At 47.4% G+C, this 18,761-nt stretch overlaps 2 protein-coding genes and 1 non-coding gene across 5 annotated transcripts; 1 reads left to right on the top strand and 2 right to left on the bottom strand.

Moving 5' to 3' along the window:
- The first annotated feature begins 5,611 nt into the window (after positions 1-5,611).
- On the top strand, positions 5,612-7,346 carry LOC123164968 (polygalacturonase ADPG1-like). Its single transcript, XM_044582593.1, has one exon. It carries the CDS (start codon positions 5,614-5,616, stop codon positions 6,934-6,936), a length of 1,323 nt encoding a protein of 440 aa, XP_044438528.1. The 5' UTR covers positions 5,612-5,613; the 3' UTR covers positions 6,937-7,346.
- Positions 7,347-8,621: 1,275 nt separating this feature from the next.
- On the bottom strand, positions 8,622-8,694 carry TRNAK-CUU (transfer RNA lysine (anticodon CUU)). The gene has a single exon. It is a non-coding gene; the product is annotated as a tRNA-Lys (tRNA).
- A 1,006-nt stretch (positions 8,695-9,700) lies between these two features.
- On the bottom strand, positions 9,701-16,239 carry LOC123180216 (nuclear pore complex protein NUP98B). Of its 3 annotated transcripts, none has more exons than XM_044592193.1 (9): positions 16,026-16,239; positions 14,682-15,164; positions 13,548-13,622; positions 12,774-12,929; positions 11,900-12,246; positions 11,682-11,807; positions 11,494-11,607; positions 11,156-11,276; positions 9,701-10,480 (listed from the first exon to the last, which is right to left on the bottom strand). In XM_044592193.1, exons 2-9 carry the CDS (start codon positions 15,160-15,162, stop codon positions 9,924-9,926), a joined length of 1,977 nt encoding a protein of 658 aa, XP_044448128.1. In that variant the 5' UTR covers positions 15,163-15,164; positions 16,026-16,239; the 3' UTR covers positions 9,701-9,923. The 3 variants fall into 3 exon arrangements, with proteins under 3 accessions (XP_044448128.1, XP_044448130.1, XP_044448129.1); XM_044592194.1 differs by having other exon boundaries at positions 9,724-10,480; positions 11,682-11,804; positions 16,026-16,237; XM_044592195.1 differs by lacking the exons at positions 14,682-15,164; positions 16,026-16,239 and adding an exon at positions 13,893-13,947.
- Between the last annotated feature and the right edge of the window lie 2,522 nt (positions 16,240-18,761).

The following is an 18,761-nucleotide window of genomic DNA, read 5'->3' as shown; positions in this document are numbered from 1 at the left end:
AACACCACTGAGTTGCTCTGAAACTCATAGGAATACACGACCTGCGTTATCTATCGACTTCCGCTGACAGTATGGTCACTCCACTTAAATTTCCATTGACTCAAATGTTTTTGGTGCACTGACAAGCTCATAAGCTGAATCTCCTTTACAATTTGTCACCCATTGAAATACTACACACAGTAGCATGCTCCAGTATGTGATGCTCGGACAGTCATGCGGGTTTTGCACACATGGTTTCTAGTAGTACCCAACTTCCTGGACTGCTCATCGGTAACTAGAAATAGGTCCTCCCAATATTCCACTGAACCCAGATCCGGGGCAGATGTAATTGCATGCCAACACAAATTGCTAACACTGGAACATAATTTATCAGGGAGCATCGTTTTGGGTAGTTCTGACTGCACACGTACTGCTCGACAATCATAGGCAAAATGTTGTAGCTTCGACTGAACATTTTTCTGACTGAACCCAAACCTCAGTTGTACATCTTGAGCACAAAGTACATACGAGGACTGCACAAAGCAGACTAGTTCATATGGCCCAAGTTGTCGAGATACATGCATGCTCTGAAATACATGTGCACCCATAATAGCAAGACAAGAATGATGATGTTCAGGAGCAATAGCAATTGAACATGTACAGATTTCCAAAAGCCACTGTTTACCTGCGAGTACCCGTATATATTTTCCAAGTAGACTGAACCACCGTCCCCATGCATTGCCAATGTGAAAGCTAATTGAAGCAGAACCACTCCATGAAAATTTCCAGTGCACTGACGCAGGCATGACCCAATTTGGTCCTTGTATTTCTATTCGACAATTGCAAGAACAAGATGGCCATCGTAGCTTCAGGTGTACATTTTTTTTGACTGAACCTGAACAGCAGATGTGCATCTTGAACACAAAATTCATGAGAGGACTGCACTGAAAAGATAATTGACCAACCTTCTACAACACTCAGGTATGGACCACAGATAATTTGCATTATTGGCTGACTCGCAATAGGAATATCTCTGGGCGCCATGGGAATCCAGCAAGTAAACTTCTCAAAAGGACATGGTTTAAGTTGCACACTTGGCAAATGCCTCAAGGATGCTCCCATAGAATTCAGATCACAAAATAAATACTGCATCGCATATGTAACCTGTGGCAGCAGACCGGTGTGCTTCAGAATCACTTCTTCAGGAGAGCAAGCAAATGATGTCCATGGCATAAGGTAGGGCCTGCTAGCAGATGTTTTCCTATTGGAACTGAGTGTCCATGCAACTTTCCATTGGGAATGTTTAGAGCAACTAGGGAAAACAGAAAGAGGGTTGATTTTCACTCTCTTCGACCCAGCCTCACAACAATTGCTTAGCTCAGTGGGAACCAAGGAAGTGAGCTACCTTTGTTCAGTGATGTTAGCTAGATCAGAACAGAGCACTGGCTCACACTGTATTAACTGAGAACCAAAACTGCTTACCGTGTTCCCAGCACTGTGTTTCTTCACACTCCAAAGCTGATGTACAACCAGAGGAACAAGACCAGAATGATGCATTTCAAGAGCAAGAATAATGGTGGATGTGCCGAGTTCCAAAGGCCAATGTTTATCGTCAGAAAATAGCTTGGCATGCTTACTGGGACAGGAACCAACACTGCTCTCGCTGCCGTCTGCAATGTCTCTCCAAAGTGATGGCCACGGCATCGGACGTATCCGTAGTCCTTGGTGTCTTGTGGGTGGCAAGTCCAGGTCATGGTCCATGGACAGCTGCATTCGTTTGATGGCTGAAACCTCATTTTTCACAAGGGTGGAGGTGTCCAAGTTGGAGCTGGGCCACACCGGCGACCTGGTGAATGCCAACGCAGTGGGCACGTTAACGTCGATGGCAACAACCTCGTGACCTGCGCCACGCACCTTGAGGGAAGCAAGCTCCGGAGTGGCGTCGTCGGGGACAGGTCCCAAACCATTGGCGACATGAACGGTGGTGACGAGGGCGGGCTGGAGGTCGACTGTGGGTACGGGGAAGATGACGGTGGCGACATCTCGGACCTTGTTGATGCTGCCATGAGCGACAACTTGATTCAAGCAATCGGTCGAACAGGTCACAGGCGCCGTCATGATGCAGTCAGGGGCCGCCTTGTGGATGACCTCTAGGACCGAGATGGGGTCGACCGTGGGCTCGAGGTGGACGGCGGTGGCGGCGTCATGGACCTCGTCGATGCTGTCGATGGTGTCGACCTGGGTTGAGCACTCCATCGAACAGGTGACGGGCACCATCGCGATGCACGCCGGGGCTCCATCATGGGCGACCGTGGGAATCTCCTGGGACTTGGTGGTGGAGCAGGAGACTTCGTGGACGGGCGCCGACGAGGCATGGGACATGGTTGAGGCCGCTGGATCGACAAGCAAGGTGGCCATGGGAGGGTCACTCACCCGTGCAACACCCAACGCGGCGCTCATCTCCTCCGCCTTAGCGCATAATCTCTCGAGATACCACAACAACTGCTCCTTGGCAGACATGGCATCCCACTCCGGTGGTAAGTCGGCAGGCATGGCATCGTCGCCGGTGGAACGGATGAATCGGTGTGGAAGCAAAATTGTGTGGTGGGAAGGTGGTGGACGATACCAGATGTTAGGTACCAGTTATCTCTCTCACAATTTAAGGGATACGATCTTCGAGTACACACAAATTGGATTACAGGAGAGAAGAGGAACGAGGTAGGGGAAGAACAGAGGTAGGGGAAGGAGGTAGCCGCCGGATGCCGTTTCGCCGTTGATCCAGTGGATGGGTCTGTCGTTGCTTCCCCTCCAGCTATTTGTAGCTCCTAGCAGTCTGATGGTGCCCAGCCAGGCCCAGCCCATGTGATATCCAAGAGCCAGCCCAAGTACATGTATAGCTAGGGAAGGTCCCTGACAGGATGGGGGTGGGCGACGGGAGGAGGGGGTGCGTCGGCCAGGGGGGTCGCCGAGAAAATGGCGGCAACAACGGCGATGGCGGGGTAGGGTTCTGGGGGTTTGGGGGCGGCGGGGAAGGGGGAAGGGGTGCCTGTGTCCCCGAGGGGCGGGCTAGGGAAGTACACGGGCACGTGTCGTGCCCGTCCACGTGTGTCCGTTTCGACGCAAACGTGACTCAAAGTTAGGCCGGGAATAAGTCAAAAACGGATGAAAAACGGACGTTCGTTCGTTTGCTCCCGCGCATTGAGCCGCATTTGTGCCCGTTTACTTTAAATGGATGCGGCCGGACGATTTGCGGTTCGTGCGATTGGAGTTGCCCTTAGAGCATCTCCAACAGCCGTGCTAAACAAGCGCCGCGCCGCAAATTTTGCCATTTTAGCGCGCACGCAACCTGTAGACAAGCTCCAGCGGGCGCGCAAAAACCGCGCGCGCGGCATATGTAGTTGGGCGAGCGGTCCGAAACGCCAACTCGCGCTGTGTATTTGGGGCGCCGGCTTCCGCGCGCAGCACACACGAGTTCTCGCGCCGCACTCTCTCCTCCCCGCCACCTTCGCCCCGCGCGCGCCGGCGCCGGCGAACTTGACCCCATGGACGCACGCGCCGACACCCCGCTCACCCCATCCTACAGCCGCGACCCCTCCCCCCCTCCCCGCCGCCGCCGCCGCCGGAAACCCTAGCGCGGGGAGCGTTGGCCTCGCCACCGCCGGAGCTCCTCCGAGCATCGGCCTCGCGCGCGGCCTCTTCATGCCGCCGCGGATGACCACGGCGGCGGGTGGCGTCGCGCCGGCGCCGTCCCGTGCCGCCCCCCCCCCCCCCCTCGAAGCTCCCCAATGCGGCGCGGCCGAAGAAGGGCAAGACATCCACAAAGAAGAACAAGGCGGCGGACGGCTCCGGCACCTCGAAGGCGAGGAGAAAGAAGCTTGTAGGGCGTGTGACGGGTGCGGCGGCTACTGAAGCGCCGGCGAGCTCACTCGTTGAGCCGGCGGCCGACGCGCACAACGTGTTCGACGATATGCCCCAAAGGTAGCAAAATTTCCAACTTTTCTTTTCTTGTTATCTTTTGAATGCATCCATATACATAGCTTATTTGCATTGTTCTATATATTTTGTAGTGTCAACGATGATGCATACATGTCAACTGTGGGTGTTGGCTCCAACAATTCACATTGGTCTCAAACCAATGACATGCATTTCGAAGACCATGAGTTCGAGGTGGACGAGGATGGTGAGGGCATTGTCGACACGCCGAAAGGAAGATCGGGCAATTACACCAACGCCGATGACATCTTACTATGCAATACTTGGTTGCAAGTGTCGAGGGATCCATCCGTTGGAGGTGATCAAAGTAGAGATGCTTATTGGGGGCGGATGAAAGAACACTTTGATGCTCGCAATGTGAGTGGAATTGACCGCTCCAAGAGATCACTTCGGTCCTGGTGGTCGACAATCAACTCGGATTGTCAAAGGTGGGCGGCCTGTTAAAAGGCGGTTGACAAGTTGAACCCAAGTGGCACAAATGAGGACGATAGAGTAAGTGGCATTTCATACATGTTCATCATACTTGTTGTTGGTGTTCGAAGTGCTAACTTGCTTTGTTTTCATGTAGTACCACATTGCACAAAACTTGTTCAAAGAAGAGGAGAGGAAAACCAAGAAGGGGAAGATCAAGAAAGGAAGGATCTTTACCTTGCCTCATTGCTATGAAGTGTTGAAGGATGATGAGAAATGGAAGAAGCGTGAAGATTTGGATGATTTGCATTTGAGCAACAAACGCAAGCGAACAATTGAGTTGAATGATGATAATGAGGAGGAGGATGATGCATCAAGTGATGGCGGCAAGAGAAGCCCCACACCCAACTAGGTTTCATACTCGAAGCCAAAACGACCGGATGGGTGCAAGAAAGACAAAACAGAAAAGAAAAAGAGGAAAGGAGATGATGAGCTCAAAAATGCTATGGAAGCTATTGTGAAGGCAAGAAAAGGAGCCAACGAGATGAGGAAAATGGCAAGGAATCAAGATGCCGCGGCCGAGGAGAGGAGGTTGGCGGCCGAGGAGAGGAGGGTGGCGGCCGAGGAGAGGAAGGTGGCTTTGGAGGAGAGGAAGGTGAGCAATGAGGAGCGAACTAGATTGTTGGAATGGGAGAAGCACTTGTTCTTCTTGGACACATCTATCCTCAATGAGGCGCGAAAGGAGTATGTCAATCTTGCCCGTGAAGAAGTCTTGATTCAAAAAAGAGCCATGATTCGTGCAATGGATGACGATGGCCTTGACGTCATGGGAGGCATGGGTGGCTTTGGAGGTACCGTGGGCGGTTTAGGTGCCACGGGCGGTTTAGGCACCCGACTTTGAACGACCTGCCAAAGCTGTGTACGCCAATAAAAGCACAAGCAACGCAACGCAGGGCAAGAGAGACAAGCTCGCAGCGCACGAGAAGCAGAAAAGGATAGCTAGCTAGCTACCTTCTGTATACCAAAGGAGCTCGTATGTAGATCAGCCAGGACATGTCGTCGTCCTTCCGCCGCCGTGCGCTGGTAGTGCTGGCGACGGTTCTGATCCTCGTGTTGTTACTGCTCCTCCTGGTGCCGGCCATTGCTCATGCAGACAGCATCGCCGCCGCCGGCGGCGGTAGACGTACCACCAGCAACAACGTCCGCCCCAACCTACGACGGAAGAAGATCATGCCTGATCAGACCATCGAGCTCGACCTACGCGGCTACCACAGAGCAGCTGCTGCCGGGCGCCACCGCAAGCTACTCGAGCCTTCTCCCGGGCCTTCTCCCGCGCCTTCTCCCGAGCCTCCTCCTGCGCCGTCTCCCGAGCCTTCTCAGAGTGAAAACGCCGTCGAGGTCGAGGTCGACGTGGCGAGCTACGGAGCCGTCGGCGACGGCCAACAGGACGATACACCGGCATTCCGGGAAGCATGGGCCGCCGCTTGCGCCTCGCCTCAGCCGGCCACCCTCGTGGTCCCCAGGGAGAAGACGTACCTCATGAAGCAGACCACCTTCTCGGGCAAGTGCAAGTCCCCCGTCACCTTCAGGCTGGACGGCACGCTGGTGGCGCCCGCCAGCCGGTCGGCATGGCCCGAGGAGAACATGAGGTGGTGGATCATGTTCCGCAACGTCGACGGGCTCACCGTGACCGGCGACGGGACCATCGACGGCAACGGCGAGACGTGGTGGAAGAGCTCGTGCCGGGTGGACAAGAAGCTCAAGTGCAGCAACGCCCCCATGGCGCTGCTGCTCAGCAGGTGCAACAACCTCACGGTGGAGAACATCCGGCTCCTCAACAGCCAGCAGATCCACATGTCGGTCGAGGACTGCCGGGACGTGCTCCTCAAGGGCATCACCATCACCGCCCCCGGCGACAGCCCCATGAACGACGGCATCCACATTGCGCGCACCAAGGACATCCAGGTCCTAGATTGCGACATTAAAACAGGGGACGACTGCATGTCCATCGAGACCGGAACCGAAAACCTCTACGCTTCAAGGATAACATGTGGCCCGGGACACGGGATCAGCATCGGGAGCTTAGGCAACGACAACTCCGAGGCCCGAGTCTCAAACATAACAATCTACAAGGCGCACCTCTCCGGCACGACCAACGGCGCGCGCATGAAGTCGTGGCAGGGAGGAAAAGGGTACGCCAAGGACGTCACGTTCGAGGACATAACCATGGAGGAGGTCCATAACCCCATAATCATTGACCAGAACTACTGCACATCGGCCGATCCCGCCAACCCTAAGCCCTGCAAGAAACAAACTTCGGCGGTGGAGTTCAGCAACATTCGGTTCAAGAACATAAGGGGCACGAGTGCGACGAAAGAGGCTATCAAGCTGGACTGCAGCGACACCGTCCCATGCCGCGATATATTGTTGCAAGACGTGAAGCTTACCTTTCGTGACCGTGGGCACAAGCACAAGCACACTTCCGCAACAAGTGTATGCAACAACGCCAAGCTAACCGAATCTGGCACCAATGTAGATCCCAAGACCTGCTGAGATAACAACAGCAACAACACATGCATGGTTGTTGTACGTACAACCCTTAATTTTTTATATATGCAAAGTAAATAGTATAATCTTGTGGATATATGGATTCAACAGTTATATACTGCAAATATTAGTATGTGTGCAAATCATACACCGTGTGTCATTTATATGATTACCTTCTGAGAACTGAATTTGTAAGGCATATAATTAATTTCCTGGATAAACAAGATACTGAGTTGATCAAAGATTTGATGCGTGGGTGGTGTGAATTTCTTCGGAGGTCATCATCCCTATGTTCATGAGGTCATTGCAAGGTGACTTGGTTTTGACCAATCTTGATCTTTGTTGTGGTTGCCAGTGACAACTTTTGGTATGGTGCTTCAGTCCATCAAGCTTATCTCCACGTTTGTGTTAGGTCTAGGTTAGTTAGGCATCCTTTGTTGGTCGGTTGTTTACTCGAGGAGATTGAAGCAAGACATGGCTCTAGATGTTGTTACACCAAACTAATATGCTCATAATTTCACAGTTAACCCAAGAAAGGTTGATTGAGTTACTAGAATGTTTTCATGTTCATTTGACAAGTTTGAATATTTTAGTCATATTTCGTTAAAATGTACTGCTAGTAATCTTTTCAGAGCTCAGCGAGCCGTCTAGGCTTGAGCCGAGCTTGCCTACCGGCTACCGGGCCAAGCTAAAATTGAGTTTTTTTTTGTGGGTGAAGCTAAAATTGAGTTTAAGCGTTCGGTTATAAGCAGTAAACAATTACAAAGGAAATGTTGATGGGCCACAACACCAACATGTGCTTTATGATTTGCTATTTATATGTTTTGCTCAGAGAAGCTCGAGCCAAGGCCTACGATGGTCAACACGACGACTCCATAGTCATTGTTGTGTGTGTCCTGTCCATCAACTTTCTCTTTGGCCAATTTGGCAAATTCAATTGCAGGTTCTAGTTACTGCCCATCAACTAGTTATTGCAAATTCAATTTGGCAAACTAATATTCTGTAGTTTCGCTCTAGAAAAAGCACTATTGTTGGATGCAATGCTCTTTTTGTAAATTGGTGTATATTTTGTTCGTTCAATCATCTTTGAGGTATTTTCTTGATGAAAATTACATGCTTCCAAGCATGTTCAAGAAAGAAAAATCAATTCTTCATTGCACCAGACTCTTACATATGAAGTAATTTGCCCACAAATTCACTTTGGCGCATGGGAGCATATGCTCCTGCCATTAAAAAATATATATCAAAATGTCACAAAATTCCAAGCAAAAATTTGACGCATACATCTCAACATTGTATGTGTGCACGCCAAGTTTCGTTAAAAATCAACATTTTATACACCTTGTGTAAAAAAGACAAAATAATGTCTCATGAAAAACCTTTTTTAACTTTCGGGGTTTTAAGATCAAATCAAATACACAAGAACATTGAGGTGTATACTACATATCTATAAAGTTTCAAGATCAAATACGCTTTGGTGTGATCCGTATAAAAAGGCAAAATCATAGACTTGTGTTAGAGTGACATTATTTTATTTTGTGTGTGACCAAGAATAGAAAAATCATAATGAAAATTTATGGAGATGTTGTATACATCCCTAGGTTCATTTGTATCTTCTTTCAGGAAATTTGGAACTTCAAAAATAAGTTTTCCGCCTTTTAAAAAATAAGGGCTCTGATCAAAAAAATAAGCGCCCACCGTGGGGCTCGAACCCACGACCACAAGGTTAAGAGCCTTGCGCTCTACCAACTGAGCTAGACGGGCTTTGTGTCAGTAGCTTCATTCGCATGTATATATCAGGTATATCAAGCAAAAAGTCTGAGCTAAAGGTTTGCTCAATTATCAGCGTGCAAGCAAGTAATTAGTTTTTTTTTAAGCTGGAAACGTCCTTCCATTACTTAACCTCGCTCATCATCAGAATCACCAAAGCATACATGGAGTCAGGGACTTGTTCCTTTCCACCAGGATATCATGAGTTGGATGGAATCATCCATTCATGCATTATTATACTACTCCGTAGACAAATATAGACGCCTCAGTGGAAAGTCGCAAAGGCAACATCGAAACTTGTCGCATGGAGGCACAAACGGCGAAAGGTAGGCGGCCGGCAGCCCACCAGGAACACAAAACCGTTTGCTTGTGCCCACAGGTAGTGCCAATAATTCCACAACCGTCTGCGATTGCAAACGCTGTTTATGATTGCTTCCGAATCCTCTCCCTGGTGACACCTACCGCCTACCACCACCAGATGAGGAGATAAGTCCACACCGGATATCATCAAGAAACTCGGTGCCCCGCCCCCAATAATTGCAGCCCGAGCATATAAATACACCCGGCTGTATCCATATGTATGCACACACAAGCATCTACACACGATCTGATTATTATCTTGCTTAGAGAGGAAGGTAGCTAGCCTGCATCTTTCAGCTGCGCCTGGTCAAACATGGCTTCCATGGGGTTCAGCTATGCGCAGATACATGTGCGGCAGGAGAAGGTCAGGCAGAGGATCAACCAACAAGAAGCCGCCAACAAGACGGCCGTGAAGAACAAGAACATCGGTGAAGAAGACAAGATCAACAAGAAAAACTGTGATTCGTGGACCACCGCCGGCAGGGTGCATCCGTGCGCATCTTCCACGGCAGCGGCGGCGGCTACGGCTAGGCCAGTGCCAGAGAGGTGAGGCTGGCTGGCGATGCGTCTTCTCTTCTCTGAGTAGTTTTAGCTTGTCTCAAGATTTCCTCAAGGAAATAAAGATGTGTGCTCATATATGTGTTTTTTCCACAAACTTGGGGATATCAATCAACGCCAAACAATCAAATATGCTCCAGCCACAGATCTAAAATTGTTTCTGACAGGCCTGCCTGTCGACTAACAAAGAGACTCACTAGAAGATGCAGGAACAGAGTATTTTTTACATGGCCATAGAGCCATGGTATTGGTACTCTCCTATCTTGAGACTGGAATCTTAATATTGCCAAGAACCTAGCTACTGACTAAAAGTGCTTGATCCTGAACTTCCACTCCCCCTTCACGGCATCAAACGCCACGAATTCAGCGCCATTCTTCTCGGTCCATTGCGCCAGAATCTCCTTATACCTGTCGACTTCTGCCCCCTCCGTCAACTGCAACCCGGTCTTCTTATCGACGCACTTCACATTCAGGAGTGTGATCTCTGCAGGCTTGTTGAGCTCCTGCCCCACAGGAGGTCTCTTGCTCTCATCTGTGTAGACCAGGATCTCGCGGTCCTTGAACTCCACTATGGAAGCGATGTCAAGCTTCCTCACATCGGTTTCTCCATCAAACTTGATGCTGCCGTAGCCATGCCTGCCGACCGTGAAGTCCTTCACATGTGAGCAACAACCTGGCTCATTGCTTTCTCGTGCAGCAAGCTCTGCGATCGACGGCAAGGTGTAATAGTCTGCCTTATAGAGCCGAGGTAGCACACTCTCACTCACAGGGGCACCACCAAATGGAGTTATCACAGGATCAAATGGATTACTCCTAGCCAGGACAGCACCGTTGATATACCCTTTCTGTTCCCCACCGGATCCTGATGATGGTGAACAAGATGTCAGTAACTCAATGCATATATCGTATGGCAACACACAAAGCATGAAGTAGCTTCGGTTCTGAGATATCAAATATTTTGACATTTGGGTTCCACAAGTGCTAATGGAGAACTTGGGTTTGCTACTAGGATTCTTCATTGCAACGTGCCAGTGAAGAATTGCTTGAATAAAGTATCGCTAGAATGAAACAGTAAAAGCTTATTTGAATTGAATAAAATACTCCTAGGAATCTTCACTGTAACAATGCTAGTAAATTCTTTTGCTTATTCAAATTATTAGCATGAAGCAACAAAAGCTTATTTCAATAAGTTTTCCCATGGGATAACAAAAGCCAAGTAGAACATGACAGTGGATCCATTTTATAGCAAGAAATGTATCTAGTTAATGAGGAAAACAAAATATTGTTTACTCTGCTTGAACCTGCATCGACTTAAGTTTGTGATGCAATGTGAAATAGAAAAGACAAAAACACATCATGCTTATCAGAAGTCTCAAGAAAATCCGAGCCATATGAAAATTACTGCTACAAAAACATTGCAGTATCAAAAGTCTAGGAAAAATAATGTAGCATCAACCTATCAGAAGTCTACAGAACAAACTAGTATCGAAAGCTAAGAAACTGATACGATACCACTGATAATTTCTGGAGTATCTACCTGTTGAACTAGATGGTTTCCCGTCATGCTGCTCCACTGATTGGATAGTTAGCTCTTGGTTCTCTCCAGGATAGATACAGAAAGACACTGGTGTTGCTGAAGCTTTAACATTATGATGAACCTATGCAAAAGGACATGTGGATTTCATTTATGGGGTACTCGAAATGGACAGATTCAATTTTTTTGGATGCAATAAAAAGCGACTGGGAGCATTTTATCTGAATATTCATGAGCCTAAACGTGTGAGCATATATGGCTTCAAACATGTTTGAAGAGGTCCACAAGATTTCGTTTTACTGTGCAACACAATTCTGGGCTATGGAGATTTATTGCCATACCTCTGTAGCACGACTGCCAGTATCATCATTCTTTGGAGAAAATCTAATCCTTACAGTAGTAATGTCAACTGGTAGTACCAACTCCACAGTTTTCTCAGCTTGATCAATATTTATCTGGAAAGGAAGACAATAATAAATCAGATAAAGAAACAAAAAGCCAGGAAATATAGCCATTCAGTGACACCTACAGTAGTGGAGTGACCGTTTGGCGATGGAGCTGGTGCTGAATGGGCGACCGAAGAGCTGAGTGAACTTCCTCCAGATTGAGTAGATTTTGGAGGGAACAAATTTTGGCTAAACATATGGCCTTGCTGCTTCCATCAAAACAATTAATCAATGAGAACACATACCAACTCCTATGAATGAAATGCATCATGAAAGAATAATCTTCTATAGGGATACTTACAGCAGAAGATGTATCTGCAGGAGCTGTATATGCCGCTGTGTTATTGGATACGTTTTCCCAACATGTAGTAGATGGTGCAAAAGAGCTTGAAAACCATGATGGCCTGTGGATTGGCTCGGGAGGGTATGAGAATAATGGTGACTGGGGTGCTGGAGGGCGCAGCCAAAATGGGTTGGTGGTACCATGTGCTGAGGATTGCAGTCCCACAGGTGCTGAGGATGGCTCAGAAGAGTATGAAAACAATGATGGCTTGACAGGATTTGTTAAGGCATTCACTGGGGGCTGGGGCTGGGGCTGCGAGGAATGATAAGCCCAAGGAGCTCTGCTTTCCTGTAAGTTGAAACCACCTGGGGAACACACAAAACTAGATTAGTAATAAGAACCATATAAACTAATAAAATAAGTACATAATGGAAAAACACAAGATTCAACAGTTATTAACCATCAGTTATTATATAAGGTCCATGCACGTTCTTTGGCCCCAGATTGCAGCCAGGGCACCAAGAGCAGTACCGTGTTGCTTTAATTGAACTAGTCAAGTTCTTGCACATTAGGTTAGGTCTCTAGAGGATTGAAGATAAATTTGGAAGAAAATTAATTAAGTACATATTTTAAAGTGTAGATTAACTCATTTTGCCCCGTATGTAGTCCATATTGGAATCTCCAAAAAGGCTTATATTTAGAAACAGAGGGAGTACAATAAGAAAGTTAAGACTGAGATGTATTATATGTCAGAGTTGCAAGTTATCCTTCTCCTGTGCATAACTCCTATTGATCTTGACCATCACAGCAACCTGCCGAGACCTCATAGAACTTATCAAAAATCTAAACAGGACAAAAAAGTCTAAAGTGTTGGAAATACTCAATATCTTACCTTTGTCTCCTTTCTTATAATTTTCATGTCGAAGCTCCTCATGAGATTTGCTCTTGAATACTGGCATTGCTGAAATAGATACATAGTAATTACGTTCAGGATCATCACCAGGAGTCCTGGTATAAGCAGAAACCCTGCTGCCTTTTTTAGACACTCCTGCATAGATAAGATGTGAAAAAGAAACAGTGAAATAACATATAAAATCTCATAATAAGTCAACTCAAAGAAAGAAAATTTTACATCAAATTGAAAAAAATCAAGTACCAATAAGTCAACTAAACCTTGAACCAACCGTATTCAAAGAAAAATGTCAGACTCATTTGACCAGCGGTTTTCCCCAGTTTTAAAACTCTTATTTCAAAATAAGCTAACTACTTCAATTACTAATCACCACTGAGGGTGTATTGTTATTGTATAGAAGGCACTACTTCCCATAACAAATAGACAAAGTAGATCATGTAGAGACTTGCATGAATATTAGGATCAGATTACTGCATCACGTTTTGAGTCAATAGATCCAGAAATAGTAAGACAAAAATGGTATTTAAAAGTGCGTTGACAAATTACAATGCACAGCCAAGTTTACATATTCCCTCTGATCCAAAACAAGTGACATGGTTTTAGTACAAATTTGAACTAAAACCACAAAACTTATTTTGGATCGGAGGGAGTATGTTTAATGATAGCAGCTGAAAATGTAAGAGACTGGGTGAACTATAATTTGTGAATACATGATGAACTAAATGAAAAGCACAAAGAAACCACAAAACTTACGGCCAAAGGGCCCAAATGAAGGCTCAGATTGCACCCCAAAGGTAGGAACATGTGAATAATGTTGGCCTGTTGTAGCTGTACAAAGCAATATGAAATTAGTTTAGTCAAATCAGCTGTGCTGAGTAAACTTATGAGTAATGAAACCGTAGAAAACAAGGTTATGTTTGGGATTATATCTACTGCTGGAAATAGTGAAAGCAACATAGAAAACAGTGACATTGCCAAATAGTTCAGAGAAGAAAAAAAAATACCCTAATGGTTTCACAAAGGAATATGACCACTGCATGCAGCAAACAATTTTGATTATGACAATTAATTTATTGATAAAATATCAGAATTGACTACATACATGCTCATGATATGGGTAGTTTTGTAAAAGAATATTCCTGTAGACTGTCATGACTCTTGTGAATATGTCATGAAGAAAATAACGATCCAAAGAACATCATGGAGACCATGAAACAAAATGGCGTGCTCCTGGGAGCAGAGTACCACTTGCAGCCTACTATAGCTGTTTATATAGCGTCCATGTCCATTCAAAAACAGATCTTCCAAGAACTGACAAAAGACCCTGTAGTATCAGCATACTGGTTTGGTTGACCTTATTACAGTCATACTGGATTGATTAGCCTCAGTATACATAGTTTCAAATTAGAGAAAATCAAAAGTCAATGCTAAACGAATACTTCCTACTATATATCAATCATAAGTCACGAGGAAAGAAAAATACTTAACTGTTAACCAAAAACGTCAAAAACCACCAATGGTGCTTCAGTAGTCAGAGTTAAATGCATCCTAGTATCATACTGGAATTGTAGTACTTGCACAATCTTGTTGTGCAGGACATTTGGCTAACAAATATCTTGGGTTATGAACTCAAGGAAAATTGTGTTCTCAGTTACACCATAAATCTTTCACGTATTCATGAACTTACTCACGGATGCTACTTGATGGCATCGCCAGAAATTTTACTGTTCACCCAACACATGCACCGTCAAACAGGGGAAGACACTGCTAACAAATAGAATTCACATCTACCATTGTATTGAAAGAACCCATCAAATCTACTTCAGGATAACCAAATAGCAGACGATTAAAATAAAATAGAGAACTGGTGGACAGAAGGCTACTTACAGCCAAATGGTGTGTTGGATGAAAAAGGTGCCTGATGGGGCATGGGGTGCCCGAAGGCGTTAGGGGATCGCCCAAATGCCGGGCCACACCAAGATGAAGAGGAGCCCGTGGCTGCACCAGAGGAAGGCGTGAAACCAGACGAGGATGGAAAAAGGCCAGTGGCTACCGGCATGGAACCAAACGAGGATCCCATGGCTGGACCAGCGTATGGTGTGAAACCAGAGGATGGAAAAAAGCCCGTGGCTACCAGCGTGGAACCAAACGAGGATGAAGAAGGGCCCATGGCTGCACCAGAGGCCGGCATTATACCAAACGAGTATGGAGAAGAGCCCGTGGCTGCACCAGATGCCGGCGTGAAACAGAACAAGGATGGAGAAGAGCCCATGGCGGCACCAGAGGTCGGCGTGGAGAACAATGATGAAGAGCCCGTGACTGAGCCAAAGGCCGGTGGGGGGGTAGACCAAGATGAAGAACCCATCATAACTGCAGAAAACAAAGATCAAATCGAATTAGATGAGTGACAAGTTAATAATCTAATCTTAACAATCCCTAATTAACGCCTAAGCATGGAAGATAAAACTGCGTCAATCACACAAGACACTAATTGCTAGGTACCAGACAACGAAGGCACGCGGTGCACTCCTTGCCAAAATTGCAAAAATATTCACTGAAACAAAAACACATCCGTCTATCCTGGCAGTTATGTTCACTGAGTGGGTGCATTTTCTCATACGTCGTGCTGCATTCAGAAACCATAAAGTAATTCTTCACCTCCGGATTGAAGGCCTACCAAATTTGTTAACTCTTAATAACTCCTCATTAGTTTATCTACCCCGCTAACCCCGTGGTAAACTGGAATCTAGGCAGCAAATGCAATGCAGCATAAATAGTTAAATAACTGATAAGAAAACCCAACAAACGAACCCTCCGAATCAAACCACATAGAACAGCGCTTCTAACATCAGAGGAACAGGTGCAAATACAGTGGGACCGCCGCGTGCCCAGTTCGCTCATTCATTCAACGACAATATGTATAGAAACAAACGAAAAATCGTGCGCGCGTCGCACAAACCGGAGAGAAAACGCACGCGGTTGTCCCGGCGGGGCGGCAGTGGAGTAGAGCTCCTAATCAAAATCGACCCACCCGAAGAACCGGATTGGGGACAGAGCTGAACCGAACCGAATCAGGCGGGGAAACAAGCGCGGGAAGCACGTCAGGCGGGCAATGCGACCGCCGCGGCCTAGCGTCGGACTTGACCTACGAGCGAACCGCGAGTAGATAGAATCGCCGGGGTTCCGGTCGCATTGGGGCGGGGAGGAGGGTGAGGAGGAGGGGAGGCTTACAGGGAGGAAGGCAGGCGGCGGTCCGATCGAAGGGGCGGCGCGGCGGCTCGGGGTTGGGCGGGCGGTGGTCCTCCGCCGTCTGGGTGGAGGGAGGGAGACGAGGTGGCGCGGGTGGGCTCCCCGGTGCGGTGCCGGCGCGGTTTATATACTACAGCGGCGGTTGGGGTTGGGGGACGGACGACTTCCGGATCGCGGGTAGCGTGGGAGTGGTACAGTAGCTTACATATCAAGCCACAAGAGTAAAATATGACTTGTCAGCTTTCTTCCAACGCCACCTTTTTTTTCGTTTTTTATTAAGTCTTCTTCGGTAGCCACTTCTCGGCAAGGGAGGTGGAACATGAAAGATGTACCGAATGTAAGGTTCTCTCCAATCTAAGAGTGCCGTGGTTTTTTTTCTTGAGGAAAAGCCACCGTAACGCACTTTATGGATCAATAGCAAAACGGCCGTGCGTTGCGACGTGAGGAAAATAATCATAATCTTCAATGGCCATCGCCATATTTTGCTGCATCGCCGAGATACACTATCACTCTCATTTTCGTGAAATGGTGAACAATTTTTAAAAATTATAAACATTTTTTTAAACTCGTGAACACTTTTTACAGATTTTCGAGCATTTTCAAAAATCATGACATTTTTTGGATTCGTGAACACTTTATACTATTTGCAAACATTTTTATAAAAAATTGTGTACATTTTTAAAAGGATTTTTATTGAATAGGAGACGATTTCTAGAATCAACGAACATTTTTTGGAAATTGGTGGAACAATTTTATAAAAATCATGAACATGTTTTAAAATGCATGATCATTTTTTTGAACCGGCAAACATTTTATAAATCAATAAGCTATTTTGTAAGTCACGAACAGTTTTTGAATATTTTTGGAAAAAATTAATTCTTGAACATTTTTTGAATTGAAGAAATTTTGTTCTATTTCATTATCAATTTTCAAGACACGAATTTTTAAAAAAAATCATGAACTTTTTTTATTTCCCAAACGTTTCTTTTCAAAATTGCGAACATTTTTTCAATATGCGAACAATTTTTAAAAATCACAAACATTTTATTAATCCACAAACTTTTATGAATTATTAAACATTTTATTTCAATTTTTTATTTTTTATTTTAATTTTTTGAACTTTTTTGAAGTCTCAAATTATTTAAAGTAGAAAAAAACAAAGATGGAAAACAAAAACGAAAATAAAAAAACAGGTAACTCCTGCCGTCATGCGCAAGCTAGTATCCGACAAGAGTATGCAACTCCACAGTCCGTGCGTAAGCAACTATGCTGCCAGGGTGTGCAACTATGCCAACAAGAGCATGCAACTTCGCTGCCGTTCGTGTGCAACTATACCGACGAGAGCATACAACTCTACGGCCATGCGTGTGCGACTATGCCGATGAAAATGGCGTGTGCAACTCCCGATGTCGTGCGTGAGCTACTACCCGACAAGGGTGCGCAACCGCGCAGTCCGTGCGTAAGAAACTATGCCGATCAGGGTGTGCAACTCTACGCCCGTGCGTGTGCGACTATGTTGATGAGAGCATGCAACTCTGCGGCCATGCGTGTGTGACTATGCCGATGAAAGTGTGCAAGTCTATGACTTTGCGTGTGAGTATGACACCACGCATGTGTAACTTCTGTGCCGTGATTGTGCAACTATGTCGTCGCCCGTGTGCAAACTCTTGTAGGCGTGTGTCGGAGTAAATGGCCACGGGTAGTATAACCGACTGCCCCTAGCTCTTCCAAAAAATTATCAGGCCTTTGGGCCTTCAAGCATTTCAAGCATTGGGCCGCCTTCCCGGGCCGGCTACTTCTGAAGCCGACTCTTAGAAGGCGACCCAGCCTCAGCAACCTCCCCCCAAGATAACCACGGGATGGCCGACTCCCCAGAGCCGGCCATAAAGAACGCCGACTCCCCAGAGTCGGCCACGAAGAGCGCCGACTCCAAGAAGCCGGCCAAGACCGCACCCACCAAAACTACACCCACGTAACGGTGACAAGACGGGGTGTGGCCACAGTGCGGCCCACTACCCCCGAAGCCCGAGGCAGGCATGGCCACAGGACGCCGTACGGGACGGCCGTCTCCCGTCCGGCTCAGCACTGTAGCCATGCAGGCCTCAACGTCACCCACGACAGACGCCAGTACGGCCCACGGGCGGCGGACCCCTTTAGCCAGAGAGAGGCGCGAAGGCGGCCCGGCCTCCCCCAGTCGGCCAAGGGCGTAGCCGGCCCCCAGAAGCCGGCTACCCCCTCCCTCGAAGCATGTGCCACATCAAGGAGACAAGACGAGGTAAGGCTACAGTGAGAGCCCTCGAGGCGGCACACTGTAGCCACGCTTACCTCGATGAAGCCCTCATCATCAGGGACGAGGCTACAGTAAGCAGCCGCCGACAAGACCCTAGGCGGTGGGGCCGGCCTGTCGACCGAGAGGCCGGCAGCCGGCGGGACCCACCAGTCGGCAGGCCCCAGCGGCCGGCGGAGAAGCCGGCGAGCGTAGACACTGACGGCTGGGACCCGCGCCCAGCCGGATTACACTTGTACCCCCGGGGGATAGGCCTATATAAACCCCCCGGGGCACCCATGCAAAGGGTTGGCTTCTTAGCATTACACACACACCATAGAGAGAGGGAAGCAAGAGCTAGCCTTGCTCTTCTTCTCCCTTGAACCGAGCAGCTCTAGGAGCATTTGTAGCTACTCTTTCTGATCTAGTGATCATGCGGAGACCCCGCAGAG

The sequence above is a fragment of the Triticum aestivum genome, chromosome 1D (genome assembly GCF_018294505.1).
Source record: "Triticum aestivum cultivar Chinese Spring chromosome 1D, IWGSC CS RefSeq v2.1, whole genome shotgun sequence".
Classification (NCBI taxonomy): domain Eukaryota; kingdom Viridiplantae; phylum Streptophyta; class Magnoliopsida; order Poales; family Poaceae; genus Triticum; species Triticum aestivum.
Note: the sequence above shows the minus strand (reverse complement) of the source record. Positions and strands in the feature narration are given on the sequence as shown.

What these genes read in the sequence shown, in the direction of transcription:
- LOC123164968 (XM_044582593.1), top strand. Translation starts at nt 5,614, where the DNA reads ATGCCTGATCAGACCATCGAGCTCGACCTACGCGGCTACCACAGAGCA.
- LOC123180216 (XM_044592193.1), bottom strand. Translation starts at nt 15,162, where the DNA reads ATGATGGGTTCTTCATCTTGGTCTACCCCCCCACCGGCCTTTGGCTCA. An exon ending in CAAACGGTCACTCCACTACT is followed by an intron (nt 11,608 to 11,681) that starts GTAGGTGTCACT and finishes CTTCCTTTCCAG; the next exon opens with ATAAATATTGATCAAGCTGA. An exon ending in CTGGCAGTCGTGCTACAGAG is followed by an intron (nt 11,277 to 11,493) that starts GTATGGCAATAA and finishes CCTTTTGCATAG; the next exon opens with GTTCATCATAATGTTAAAGC.